Source organism: Kwoniella pini, chromosome 2 (assembly GCF_000512605.2).
Source record: "Kwoniella pini CBS 10737 chromosome 2, complete sequence".
Classification (NCBI taxonomy): domain Eukaryota; kingdom Fungi; phylum Basidiomycota; class Tremellomycetes; order Tremellales; family Cryptococcaceae; genus Kwoniella; species Kwoniella pini.
Window position 1 is genome coordinate 2,020,545 of NC_091717.1, and position 13,433 is coordinate 2,033,977.

A 13,433-nucleotide genomic window follows, 5' to 3' on the forward strand; every position below is an offset into this window, starting at 1 on the left:
TTTTTACTAAATGTAAATATCATTTCTGAGACTTGAGTGCGTTACATTGCGATATAGTATGCAATTGCCACCAATGTATACTTGAGTGGTAACTTTAGATATAATAAGTAACTTGCATGCATTAATCATAGTTAAATGAGATGATATATGATATATGTTAGATGGTATAAGAGTGTAGTGCCACATTGAAGAATTACCGGTCAACGCCGCGTGTTAAGATGCTTTAATGCTTTAATTCCAAGTTGACATTTATCGAGAGAGATAACATTAACGTTGTTGAAATCATTATTAGCATCATCTTCTTACGTCGATTGTATTCTCGTCACTTCGCTCTTCCGCCTCATCCACCTCTACCGGTCACTACAATCGGTCACATACAAAGGCCAGCGCGACTTTCTGAAGAAGAGTTTGCCGTATTTTGATTGAAGTGGACAAAAAGGATAATACAACAAAATGGTGAGCCATACTTTCACAAGATGGAATGAGTACAATGAAGGAGAGAAAGTAGGAGGAAAGCGACTAGGAAGGAAAAGTTGGCACGGAAGTTTGGCTGCCGGAATAGCTTCACAAGGAGACCGATCAAGGCAGGACAGAGTTGAGGAGTGAATCATCACGTTGCGCGAAATTAAGCTGATCTCGAACGTCTTTGCGATTTCTTTTCACTTATCTAGCCTCGTAAGTTCGCTTGGATGGTATTGTTCTGTCCAGTGTAATCAATTCTGACTTCGCTTTTCATTTCCAGCTCCAAAAGCAAAACATTCAAAGATGGTGACTTTGGTTCACTATCGACTTAAGGTTACCTTGTGAGTATCTTCATTGTGTCGTCGAAGGATTCGGAGGCTCAGAAGCGTAGATAATGCGGACGTGAAGGAGACTCAGACTAATTGACTTGATCTCGTAGGAACGACGGTCGATCGCTTGTTGGTCAAATGTTAGCATACGATAAACACATGAACTTCGTACTTGCTGAATGTGAAGAGTTTAGGACTGTCAAGGTAAGTGCTCTTGGCTTCCATCTATTAGATAATCTCTGACTTAGAATAATATCACAGGGAAAGAAGGCAAAGGGTGCAACGAAAGGAGAACCAGCACCAAGTGTACAACAAAAACGAACGCTCGGTTTGGTCATTTTAAGAGGAGAGACAATCGTATCGGTATCAGTAGAGGGACCACCTCCAGTGCAGAAAGATGAAGGAGCTTTGTTGGCTGGACCTGGAAAAGGTTTGCCTGCAGGAAGAGGCATGCCGCTCGGAGCTGGTAAGTAAATTTCTGTTTGGATATCATGATTTGGAATGCAAGTCCGGAAGTCGTATACGAGGAACGGGGGATGGGAAACTTTTTTACGATCAAGATCTACTGCTAACATTCGCTTTCTCCAGGTGCTCCAGGTGCTATGGCTGCTCGACCTATGGCATATGCTCGACCCCCTCCTGGGTTCCCTCCCGGTATGCCAGGTCTTCCACCCGGAATGCCTCCTGGTTTCCCAGGTGGAGCTCCTGGTCTTCCACCTGGAATGCCTCCTCCCGCTGGGTAAGCTAGTGTTCTATGTTAACACGGATTGCACTGACTTGAGCTTGTTAATCAGTATGCCTCCTGGATTCCGTCCACCTGGTTTCCCTGGGGCTCCTCCATCAGGTTTACCGTTCCCACCCGGTCAAATGCCTCCTGGGTGAGTGGTTTGCTCGATGGATGATGACGCGAACGATACTGATGCATAGATGATGTAGATTCCGTCCGCCTCAATGATCAGTGTAGATGGATGACTGGAGCGATGAGCAATTGACATAGTCAGGAAACAAGCCGAGTAGGCGACAGAGAATTGTGCGAAGGGAATGTATATCATTGTAGACTCGTTGTTTACATTTTATTATTCGTATATAACAAGATGGATCCGATAGACATTTCATATATGTAAATGCATACATCTCTAAAAGCCTAGAACGAGTCTGCTGGTGTTGAAAGCGTTTTATTGATATAGCGTCATTCATAGGTATATAGTTTGAGGACAAAAAACCGTCAGGTTAGATTGATTGCATTCATATTGGGATGACTAGATGAACATCAAAAAGCACCGATACCTCATGTTCATTTCACATTTGTCAATGCTTCTCATCACTGTCCTTATATCCTTTCTTCTGTCTTTTGTCTCTTCTCTTGAATTATGAGTCACTTTTTTTATCATCATATATCATTGTTCTTGTATGCGGTCCATCTAGTCTTGCAACAGTATCATACTTCAACGACTTCCAACGAAATTAATGAATCCTGAAATCAGATCTTAACAGGTGAATCAATTCGTCCTCCTCGCATTGCTTTTATTTCTGACCTGCTGTTCTGTCTCAATTAGATCCATACTCCAAATACCGATAGTCAGACTGGATAAGGAAGATGGGTGGAAATGCATTCGGTGTACCCGCTCAACGTCTTTCTCATGCACAATATTCAATCCTGAAAACACACGTTCATGAAGCTCTTTCCCCTCTTTTCGATCAAATATTGACACCCCGCAACTTGTCTTCAAAAAATGATCATGGTGATCTCGATGTTCTTGCACAATACTCTCAAGCACTCCCATACGGAGACGAAGAGTGGATTCAATTCGAAACACCCAATGTAAATGATCCTCCTGCTTCGGCAGATATATACCCGCACCTGATCCCCTTCTTTTGGAAGTCATAAACAATTTAGCTCTCAAGCCAGCACTCGCTCCACGAACCGTGCTGAAAGAACTGAGAGGCTCAAACAGTGGAGGAGAATTCAAAGTTTGGGGTACGGGTAAGATGGATAATGTAAAGGATGAAGACGTGGACCGAGTTAGAAATCTGTGTGGTCAGATAAGAGAGAGTATTGGCGCAACTGCTTGGAGACGAAGGGGTTCTGAAGTCAGCTTCAAGGTGCCATGTTATATGATTGACAGGCAACATGAAGGCAGCGACCAGGTACGCCAGAAGTCATCAATCACTTCTCCTATATTCAGATACATGGCTAACAAAGCTTTTCAAACTTTACCATTCAGTTCTTCCAAGTAGATGTAATCTTCGTTCGACCTGAAAATATCCACTTCCACTATATGATGTCCTCTTACTCTTCTACTGGTCTGCTTCTTGGTCGACTTGTTCGTCATTACTCGAAAAACCTCACATTGCACTTGACCCATTTAATCATTCGACATTCACCTTATCCCGGAATATCTCCAATCGATGTGACTCTTACCAGTTCTCCTGAGGAATTCTGCAAGTGGTTTGGACTCGATTATCAAGCTTGGCAAGATGCTGGAGAAAACGGCTGGGCTGAAATTGAAGATCTATGGAAATGGTTGACTAACGTATCGGACGATAGTATCGCCGCTCAAGCAATTAGAAAGATAACCTACAGACGAAACAGACCATCAATCAATGATGAATTGGCTGGAAAACGAAAGAAAAGATCAGAGTTTGCTGATGGTCTTTACGACTGGTTGAACCTTCAACCTAAATGGACTTCGGAAGTTTCGGAAGAAAATCAGGAAGCTCAAATTGTCTGTCCAGAACCTTCGATACCTAGTCCTGCCGATCAAGGTGTGAAAGAGGAAGACCTTTCAGTCTCCGATCAAAAGGTCATGATCAGTTCAACCAGCGAAAGCAAGTCACCGGCACCCGCAATATCGGACATCCAGCTGGGTAAGCTCGAGATGTCTAGACTACATCTAGACCTCAGAAGTACGGCTGCTCTTGAATATTGGGGGAAACAGGAGAAGTACGACCAAGTTCTTGATGAGAGGAAAGCAGCAGCTGACCTGCTCGCTGGAAGACAAAAAGAAAGAGTGGAGAAAAAAGAGGAGGATCAGAAGACTGAAGAAACGCAGGTAAACAATGAGTAATCAGGGCAAAATAACAGTCAAGTCTGTGAAAAGGACCATCTTTGATAACCTGATCTGAGAATATATGCGTCGAGACACACAGTATTTTTGGTAGCAAGTTTAGCGATACCTATGATACATAATGAACAGTTATGATATTTAACGATCTTGTATGATATTTTACGAATAATTATGCTATGATGTGTAAATGATATGACAACTGTACGGACAGTAGGCGACAGCATGTGTACATGTCTCCAATTGCTAAGTACCACCAGCCCAATCAAATCCTACCCCTCCACCACTTTTTGATCCAGATCTACTTGGACTCTCGCCGTAAAGCGAACTGGTCTCTCCGCCTACTAGAACAGCTCCAAAACGAATGTTGGTACCAGCGGTAGATCCTGCTGAATCAGCTCGCTGCCTTAGAGAGTGATCTGAAGCCGAGGATCCACTATGATCAGGCGTTGAATGAGATTGTGCGTATTCCTGGGAAGGTCTAAATGGCGACGTGAATAAAGGTACCGACGAGGTAGGCTGAGTTACTGGAGGAGTTGGATTCGCAGTATCGAAATCGGGTGCGGAATGTAAGATGTGTGGTGAGGTCACGGAGGGGTGTGTATGACGAGGAGTCCATGGAGGAGTTTTGGAACGTTGGCCAGGCGGAGGAGGCTGCATACTCCCAGAGGTGGAGCCTGACTGAGATATTGATCTAGATTGACCAGGAACAGGAGAAGGTGATCGCAAAAAAGATTGGTATAATCTCTTATCATTCTCTTCATCTTGAGCATGTTTATCAGATGGGTTGCTCTCGATTCCGAGTAGTCCTTGATTTCCGGAAGGCAACGCCACTGGCATTGTAGGTGGAGGATCAGGTAGAGAGTGAAAGGAAGGAGGCATAGGGAAAGAAAGAGTGTGAGTGGTGGTTGTTATATCTCCTGTCGTTTGAGAAGGGTGAGGATTGAGCGGCAGTATGCCTGTGTCCGGTTATGGTGTGTCAGACTGAATTACCAATCTCCCTGTCTGTAGTTTCAATGCTGCACTCACTAATCGGTCGAGGAGCCGTGTCCACTAGTTCCCATTGACCTTGCTCCTTCCTCTTCACTAATCTCCTTCCGGCGAGGTCAATGGGCCTGGCATACGCTATATGCTCTACCATGAAGTGTGTTTCCCATTCTAAAAATGTCAGAAACGTTTCCGTACAGAAGTCCCATCTAGGCGAACAAAAGTATGTCAGTCTGCACTCAGAAAGATAAAGGTAGCACAGCAGAACAGTGGGCGAGCGCGATGTGAGTTTCGATGAATGCTTACCTGCAGTGTACCGGAACAGCAGCTGTGCCGCCTGACATGGTGTAATACTATCGAGGCATATGATACTTCATGGGTGAGATGATGGACACAAGGAAGCGGTAGCTTTGCAAAGGAAAGGGAAGAATAGTGAGGTATTATAAGTTATCTTGGGATGATTTGGTCCTCATGATTAATATTACATTGATATGATTGCTGACGTAAGATGCTTAGTACTAGTATGACGTCGTTACTCATATATTCGATCCCAATTCTTTATTCTTTATTCCTTATCCTTCTTTCTTCATTCGCCTCTTCTTTAGTTTGAGATTTGCTGAAAAGAAAAACACTTGATCATCGCTCACTGCCCATCATTCTCTTCTTATTACCAAGAATCCGCTCGCGATTCATCGCAAATCAAATAAAAGTAACAACTTTCCGCGCTATGTCAACTTCACCTTCAGCTGCCGCTGCCTTTGGCGGGTATACTTCATTAGTCAACTCATCAACAGACTCTAGAGATAAGGAGCTGGTGATCAGAGAAGTCACTCAAGATATTGTGACTTTCTCTCTGCCCTTCGTATGTGGTCTTTCCACAAATAAATCATATACAAACGCTGTTCGTTACTGACTCGGCAATCTGTATTTAGACAAGAGGCGGGGTTGTGCCCATCGGTGGAAGAAGTACTGCAATTCGTATAGCCCGCCCTTCTAAGCCGACCGTCACTGAGACAGGTATACAGCCAGCTCCTCAAACTTCTGACTCTGCAGGGTCTCAAGTCTTAGTATATGCATCAACTCCCTTGACTGCTGCCACCAAGGAAGTTCTCAAGGCTTTAGGTGACGTCAAATGGCTTGTCACTCCCGATGGAGAACATACTATGTTCATCGAAGAATATGTCGAACACTACCCAGCCGCTCAGTGAGTTGTTAACGTCAAACTTGAACGGGTTAGAATCTCAATAGATGACCACAGCCGCTATGGGAGGAGAGATGCTAAGAGGAATGCTAATCTGCCTTTGAACAGAGCAATCGGTGTGGAAAGATGCAAAGAGAAGAAGCCCAACATCTCTTGGGCCGGAATCTTTGGTCAAAAGGATGACGGGGAGTCCAAGAAATATGGCTTTGAACCTGAAGTATGTACCGCATACGATGCTGCCAAGATTGTAACAGAATATGAAGCTAATTTACTGAGTTTCTTCGGTACAGGTGTCATTACACCAGGTTTCGGCTCACGTCAACCACGAGCTTACTGCTATCCACCATCCTTCCGGAACTTTCATCCAAGCAGATTTGCTTTTCAACCTCCCTCCTACCGAGCAGTTTTCGCGAGTAGGAGGTGTACCTACACTCTTCAAATGGCTCGGAGGAGGCAAATCCATGAGCCCAGGTGGGATCGTGCATGACCTCATGGCGAATGCAATCTCAAAGGACAAAGTGTGAGTCTCCGAGCACTCGCAAGCTGCCCCAGTACTGACAATCCAAAATCGCAGTCTGCTCAAGAAAGAATTGCAGCCAATTCTTGCTGCGAAGTGGGACCGTATCATTCCTTGTCATGGTGATGTCATCGAGACCGGTGGAAGGGTCGCCTGGGAGAAAATCTGGGCCAAATATGAGTAGGACTGATTGGGGTTCAATTCTATATCAGAATTTGTAGTAGCTAGGCTTATTGTAGCATCCATGTATCCATCAGACGAAGCGCAATCATCATTTTCACTACTATTCATAGACAATTTTACGGTTGCAAGAGATCTCACATTTTGGTATGTATCTACGAGTATAGCATGAAGCCGTCAGTAAGTACGTTTGATAATCTTACTCTCACTCTCACTCACTATTCTCGATCGGGTAGAGGGGCTCGTTCGTCATACTCTCTTCTAGGAGCATCGTTATCTCTGCGAGGAGATCTGTCTCGAGGAGCGTAGCTGTCTCCCCCATCCCTTCTGTCATCCCTTCTAGTATCCCTTCGGTCGTAACCTCGATCACCCCGATCGTCTCGTCGGCCATAATCACGGTCATTCCTTCGATCGTCTCTTCGATCATCTCGTCTGTCGTAATCACGAGGCGCTCTTCTATCATCGTATCCACCTCGATTGTACGATCGTCGATCATCGAAATCCCGAGGAGGGGGTCGGCGGTCGCTATCTCCTCGTCTAGCATCATCGGCTCCAGCAGGGTTCTAAATATGTCAGTTCATGCTCAAACCCGACGAGACTTACAATCTCAAGGGTGACAGGCGAGCCATTGATGTCTACGCCAGCAAGACGTTTGACAGCTTCCTCAGCTTCTTCGAGAGTAGGGTATTCGATGATACTGGATGATAATTATCAGCAAAAGAGACCCTTAGCCCTTTCGTGGTCAATGGACTTACCCTTGACCAGGGTTATATCTATCTACGTCAGCATAGATGATGTTGTTACCACCAAGTCGACCGTAATCTTTCAGATCCTGAAGCAGAGCGTTAGGAGTGGACCGAGGTTACCATTGACCGAGAGACCAGCAAAAGAGGGATAGAAGATCAAATCCGCCGCCTTTGACACCGCGAGCCAGATGGGGAACACCAAAAGCCAATAGGAGAGTAGGAGGATAGTGTAAGACCAGATTGAAAAATCACCGCACCTGCCAGCTGGTAGAACCGGGAATACCAATTACAGCGATTCGGACACCTTTTCGAGGAGGTCCAGAATTTCTAGGGGGACGACTGTGAATGGGGTTAACGATTTACACCCAGCTAGCAGAAACAAAACTGAACCCACGCTTCGTATGTATCCCTTTTTCGAGACTCCCGAGGCTCCTGTACAACCAAACTGATCCGTTCAGCTTTTGCTTGAATTCCAAGTGACTCACTTCTCGCCCATGAATGGTCTGTTGTTGAAATCTTTGATCACGTCTTCAGCATCCTGAGAGATCACGTCAGCTTTCTTTCGAAATGTTGACACGAGCAGACGTTATTGCACTTACTCTTGATGATTCGAATTCAGCAAAACCAAAGTTGCCCATGAGCTTGAGATCCAAGATACGACCATAGCCTCTGAAATGCTGCAAATTGTCAACAGAGCACTATACGTGTATAGACCTACATCTTCGATATCGGCTTTCTGCGCATCTGGTGAGGAGAAGAAGCAAGATTAGCCTGGGCGATCGACACGCTTAGAAAACAGCTACTACTCGCCAAGGGGAAGACGACCTAGATAAACTCTTCGTGACATGGTGAGATATTTGTGGATATTGGAGATATTGGAGAGGAGTGAGAATGTAGAAGTGAAGAAACAAGAGGAATGAAGTTGAAAGAGGGGGACGGGGGGGAATGTGAGAGAATAAAAACAAATAATGAAATAATGATAATTCAGGGTAAGATTGACTTTGCATTTGATCCCGTCATCGTGATGAACACTCTCAACTTACTATGACGTTTTATTTGTTGTCAATTTATTGCTTTTATGTCCCGCTTTGAAACATTTCTTCCTATACAGCAACTAATCTCTGGTGCCCTCAGCGTTCCCCTTCCGTATGCACTAACCCCAACCTGGACATGCAAGACAATTGTCCTCACCGCGTGGACGAGATAAACGGTGATCATGCTCCTGTTGACAGTTTCGACGGTCCGTCTGCCTCAAATGATCGGGCTTATGTCAAACAATCTGAACCTTCTGCTGGGAAAGAGCGGCAAGCAAAACAACAACGGCGAAAGCGAAGTACGCCTTCCAAGCCTGACTTCTGGGTCAGCAGGAAGTGGGCTATCCTGTAGGTTACCTGTACAGTTTACATCTCCCTCATGTATATGCATAGCTCACAGCACAATTAAAATGCAGAATCGTTGCAGCTTTGGCTTGCTGGTCTTTCTACGTTGTTGTAGGAAAGATGTGTACACCCATGATACGTCAACAGTCTACGTCTGGATTAGGTCTTTCTGTTGGTGGTAAGTCAGTAACTTCCTCAAATGAGATCTACCGACTGACGTTATGATGCAGTTGGAGCCCTCGTAGGCTTTGTCATAGTCTGGCTTCTCATGATTTGGACTTATCTCAAGGTGTGCTCATTCCCAGCTCCTTCATAGAGGGATGATATGCTGATTCTGACTTCTGTATAGATGGTCATCACTGGGCCGGGGATGGCTCCACAGGTGAGTTATTCGGAATCACATCGATGCTTAGCTGACTATTCTACTGTAGCATGTACCTAAAAGTACTCCGCCTGGGCCATCAGATTATCGATTGGATAATTTGTCGCCCCCTCCAATACCGTCCGTACCCACCACCTTTGCAGCTGAAGAGCGGGATCCTTCCGAGTTCGCCCCTATCGGTAATCTCATTCACGAAACTCTCACAACACATCGAGTATCATCGGACTCTGGTACGGAAGCACCGCTCAAAGGGAGTAAAGTGAAAGATTGGAGAACAATAGATAGACCCTTACCGCCTCTGCCGCCCCCGGTCCGCTGGTGTCAATACTGTGAGATAACTAAACCGCCTCGGACCCATCATTGTCGACATTGTGGAGTATGTATTTTACAATTCGATCGTGAGTGCATGCTATCAAAAACACGACGAGATGAGCTGATTCGCGTTTCAGATCACTGCCTTTGGATAGGACAATGTGTTGGGTTCGCGAATCATAAAGTGGGTCCTGCTATCGTATGCCGAGCTGAGCTATAGTTCTTCATCATCTTCACTTTCTGGGGCGCTATCTTCTGCATATACACTTTCGTCTTCCTGGTTGTCAGCTCTACCAGATCATCGGGAACAGACGGTCAGGTGGTAGCTATAATCATCCTGTATGTCCTGTGAACCGCACACAAGTGATAGCGAGCTGATGGGTGGCTCAGGTCTGCTTTATTTGGCCTTTTCACCTTTGCGATGTGCCTTTCCCATGTCCACCTCATCGTGACGGGCAGGACCACAGTAGAATCCTTCGCTAGTCGTGATCAACATGAAGCCGAGAGTAGGATCCTACAACAAGAATACGGATACTTTTTCCACAATAATGAGAGGCGGAAAGTGCAGAAGAAGTGGAAAGAGGAATGGGGCAACACTCCTGTGGACGCAAGATGGGTCTTTGGAACTAAATTGGAGATGTGGGAGCAAGAAATGGGCAAGTCGCGGCTTGGCTGGATATGTAAGTCAGGTCATTGTGATAGTTGAGATAGGACTGCAGCTGACGGTTGGTATCACGGGATCAGTGCCAATAGGCAAACCTCTCGGGGATGGAATACATTATGAAAATAATCCTAGGTTTGGTCCCAATGGAGAATGGCTAAAGAAGAAGGATTGGCCAAAGGATCTCCAAACATAGATTATTTAGAGAAAGGAGTAATCACGTTCACTCATCACCCGCATTCTCGAGAATAAAACCACATTGTATCATTACCACCCTTTGTTGTAAATGTATTTGGCTCACCGTAGCTGACGAAGATGCATCGACCGAATGTATTGTTGATAAAGGAAGTCCTATTTGGTGGGAAGACATGGGGCTCTGTTGAGAGAGTAAATTGTGGACTATGACTAAACAAAGGATATGACTCGTCACACCATAATGGAAGATGGTATAAATACATTAAGCAAGTTTGGTAGATTTAAACAAAGTGAGCTGAAATAGCCTACTGAGTATCTTTAAAAGTAATCTTGAGTAACTCATTCCAGCTACGAGTAAAACACGCGAATGACACGCGGATGTCTTATTGCGATCATTAAAATCAAGGAACATTACATCACCTCCACCTCTTGCGACCACTCCTCATAAGCTCATATAACTCGCGACTGATATCTTCCTTCACTGCTTCCATCCCCTATCTCACTTACATTCATCAACAACATCAATCATGCATCCAGCTACCCTCTTAGTTCTCAGTTTAGTCTCATCATTCTCAATCGCTGTACGAGGAGCTGAGACGGTCGGCTGTTTGGATAAAGGTACAGTACTCTGCTCCAGCTTTTTGACAAGCTCGCTAAATCTCTCTTTTGTCCCCCTTAGTCACCGTCATCGAGCACGATCAGGGGTTGGGCATGAGTGGGAACGATGACAATGGTAAGCCAGTATGGTACTGTAGATTTTCGTCACTTGGGCTGATCACTTTCCGGACTAAGCTGTCACCACCTTGACCCAATCTCTCACTCGTTCCGAATGTCACGCCAACATAGCTGCAACTCTGCGCCGTTCATGTAATCTCTCAAATTCCGACAAAGGTCCTGGTCTATCGGAACTGGAAAAAAGAGGAGGTAGGTCGCTTCGTAAGAAAGAACCAGAAGCTCATAGCCCTCACAAAGTTGCCATCTCATTCACCCTGTGCTCCATGCAGTCCGCAGTGCAGCAAATCCCTATTGAATGCGAGCACTGGCAACCAACTTCTGCAGAACGCAAAGGTCGAGAACTCGATCCGTCAATGCATCAAGATCAGCAAACTCTGTGCTTAGGGTAAGTCTTACTCCAGCCAACAATGCTGACAGCATTTTAGAGCTTTGCATCGCAGTCCTCAAGAATGGAGCGCCTACAATATCTACTTGAGTGATTCGAGCAAGTGACTATCCTCTCAGATACACCCGATGATTGCTGACATCCTGACCAGCTCAACTGTGTCATTTTCTCGAGTCACGTCGAAAATCGGGTACGTGTTGTCTAGATCTGACTTACTGATAACTGAAATTGTCACGTTTTGCAGATCTCGCTTATAAACAGTACTTGGATGCCACCAAAGAACAAACCGAGCTTCTGCGATTGATGAAGGAGAGAGAACGCGCCCAGCTATTACGCGACCAGGACTGGCAGAAACATCTCCAAGACCAAGCCGCGGTGAGCCATGATCGTGAAATCGGTATCAAGTCCACATTGCTGATGTACCTGTGGAGAAAGACCACGAAACAAATGTCCGATTTTGTGTTGAAGGCTCAACAAAAGATCAAAGATGATCTCGAAGTTTCGGTTGAAGTGCGTGAAGACCTCCAATCTACACTTAAGAAGCTTGAGGTTGAGAGAGCGGCGGTGTGGGAGCGAATTGAGGCGGATATGAAGGATCGGCTCTTCGAAGCCGATTCTCGCTTCGAGGCTATTACCTTTGATTTACGAGACGCTTGGAAATCGGACGTGAGTGATACTGGAGGTGGATTTTGACTAATTTGCCAGTTTTCCGCCAATCTAGCTGAAATCCTGAAAAATGTACGTATTTAATGTACCAATCTTTACATTGCATCGTTCGATAGACTGATATCACAAGTAGTACGAAGTAGCTGTCAAAGGTCGTGCAAACCAACTCGACTTGGCTATGTCGGACTGGGGTCATCGGGCGGAGCATCACTTTGAAGCGATCTTCTCATTCACCACCGAACAGATTGTAAGTGAACGCAGACATGTGCATCGCTGATTGTCAGTCTTCATTACAAGAGCTGTGGGGCAGCATGCAGCAATGGACGAATTCAGCCAACCAAGTGCGTGTCGTCTTCGTCTCAACCAGAGCCATGCTGAGTGAGTGACTTTATCAGGAGCTAGAGGTTCTGGATAAGGGTTTCATGCAGCTACGCCAAGCTCTGGCCGCAACTATGGATATGTCTTACAACCTCAGCTGGGTACAAGCGGAAATCACCGAAAACATGTATAGGGCAGCCGGCCAGGCCGAACTACTCATCAACAAACAAGACCGTCTGGAGAACTCTTTGAGTCGTTCGTTGGACCTTGTTGAAAAACGGTTCAAACTTTCAGCTCAGTGGAATCCGTTTGGTTCCCTGTCTCTCTTTTCGGGTGAGTCACGTTTTTCTGTCGTAGATCACAAAGATTGATCTCCTGCTTTTAGGGCCGTCGACATTCTCGGTCACTGCCTTAGGCCAATCGGGTAGCCAAATATTATTTTGGATTTTACAATTGATTGGTCAATTGATCTATTCAATGGTGCGTGAACTTCCGGCTGCTCATGTTCCTGGACTGAGTTAGGGCTTCACGATTAGATTTCGGCAGCTTGTTTCCTGTTTATCATCTTCAGAACCCGTTTTCGAAAAACCATGCTCCAGTTGTCCGGGGGGTTTTGGTCTGCTCCAGTCGATGAAGAAGAAGTTATGTAGGTTGTGTGTAAGATTGTCACATCATAGATTGCTGCAACTAACCGTTCATCTGCTTTTAGCGCGGATGTTAGACCGAAAGCTCGTAGAATCTACCCTTGGGCTGATCTAGCGTCTCCGCATGGTGATTCTGTAGATAAGCGTTTTGACAGGAAGATGAATAGGTCTGTATCTGTACCTATCTGAGACACTGTAGTAGGGACAATAAGCATGTATTGCGTATGACACGGGTCTGCGCTAAATGAAGGCAGTGAGTCAGTTAGCAG

At 45.4% G+C, this 13,433-nt stretch overlaps 7 protein-coding genes across 7 annotated transcripts; 5 read left to right on the forward strand and 2 right to left on the reverse strand.

Moving 5' to 3' along the window:
- Positions 1-765: 765 nt before the first annotated feature.
- On the forward strand, positions 766-1,746 carry I206_102088 (uncharacterized protein; the record flags this gene model as incomplete). The annotated part of the gene is made up of 6 exons (XM_019158518.2): positions 766-803; positions 902-995; positions 1,053-1,257; positions 1,380-1,530; positions 1,586-1,669; positions 1,728-1,746. 6 exons carry the CDS (start codon positions 766-768, stop codon positions 1,744-1,746), a joined length of 591 nt encoding a protein of 196 aa, XP_019008264.2.
- A 642-nt stretch (positions 1,747-2,388) lies between these two features.
- Positions 2,389-3,859, forward strand: I206_102089 (uncharacterized protein; the record flags this gene model as incomplete). The annotated part of the gene is made up of 3 exons (XM_019158517.1): positions 2,389-2,588; positions 2,639-2,939; positions 3,017-3,859. 3 exons carry the CDS (start codon positions 2,389-2,391, stop codon positions 3,857-3,859), a joined length of 1,344 nt encoding a protein of 447 aa, XP_019008263.1.
- A 243-nt stretch (positions 3,860-4,102) lies between these two features.
- Positions 4,103-5,187, reverse strand: I206_102090 (uncharacterized protein; the record flags this gene model as incomplete). The annotated part of the gene is made up of 3 exons (XM_019158516.1): positions 4,103-4,815; positions 4,886-5,052; positions 5,150-5,187. 3 exons carry the CDS (start codon positions 5,185-5,187, stop codon positions 4,103-4,105), a joined length of 918 nt encoding a protein of 305 aa, XP_019008262.1.
- Positions 5,188-5,570: 383 nt separating this feature from the next.
- I206_102091 (uncharacterized protein) lies at positions 5,571-6,745 on the forward strand (the record flags this gene model as incomplete). Its single annotated transcript, XM_019158515.1, has 5 exons — positions 5,571-5,705; positions 5,776-6,047; positions 6,153-6,261; positions 6,335-6,564; positions 6,619-6,745. The coding sequence occupies 5 exons, from the start codon at positions 5,571-5,573 to the stop codon at positions 6,743-6,745; spliced, it is 873 nt and encodes a 290-aa protein (XP_019008261.1).
- Positions 6,746-6,959: 214 nt separating this feature from the next.
- Positions 6,960-8,334, reverse strand: I206_102092 (uncharacterized protein; the record flags this gene model as incomplete). The annotated part of the gene is made up of 9 exons (XM_070202502.1): positions 6,960-7,304; positions 7,360-7,438; positions 7,497-7,573; positions 7,745-7,826; positions 7,882-7,896; positions 7,973-8,025; positions 8,087-8,164; positions 8,206-8,231; positions 8,298-8,334. The coding sequence occupies 9 exons, from the start codon at positions 8,332-8,334 to the stop codon at positions 6,960-6,962; spliced, it is 792 nt and encodes a 263-aa protein (XP_070058603.1).
- A 323-nt stretch (positions 8,335-8,657) lies between these two features.
- I206_102093 (uncharacterized protein) lies at positions 8,658-10,417 on the forward strand (the record flags this gene model as incomplete). Its single annotated transcript, XM_070202503.1, has 9 exons — positions 8,658-8,869; positions 8,938-9,044; positions 9,097-9,155; positions 9,216-9,248; positions 9,298-9,646; positions 9,698-9,759; positions 9,880-9,899; positions 9,951-10,240; positions 10,305-10,417. 9 exons carry the CDS (start codon positions 8,658-8,660, stop codon positions 10,415-10,417), a joined length of 1,245 nt encoding a protein of 414 aa, XP_070058604.1.
- A 526-nt stretch (positions 10,418-10,943) lies between these two features.
- Positions 10,944-13,353, forward strand: I206_102094 (uncharacterized protein; the record flags this gene model as incomplete). Its single annotated transcript, XM_070202504.1, has 13 exons — positions 10,944-11,034; positions 11,096-11,149; positions 11,209-11,340; positions 11,389-11,536; positions 11,592-11,635; positions 11,688-11,726; positions 11,781-11,911; positions 11,972-12,202; positions 12,336-12,449; positions 12,598-12,853; positions 12,906-13,000; positions 13,057-13,166; positions 13,230-13,353. 13 exons carry the CDS (start codon positions 10,944-10,946, stop codon positions 13,351-13,353), a joined length of 1,569 nt encoding a protein of 522 aa, XP_070058605.1.
- Between the last annotated feature and the right edge of the window lie 80 nt (positions 13,354-13,433).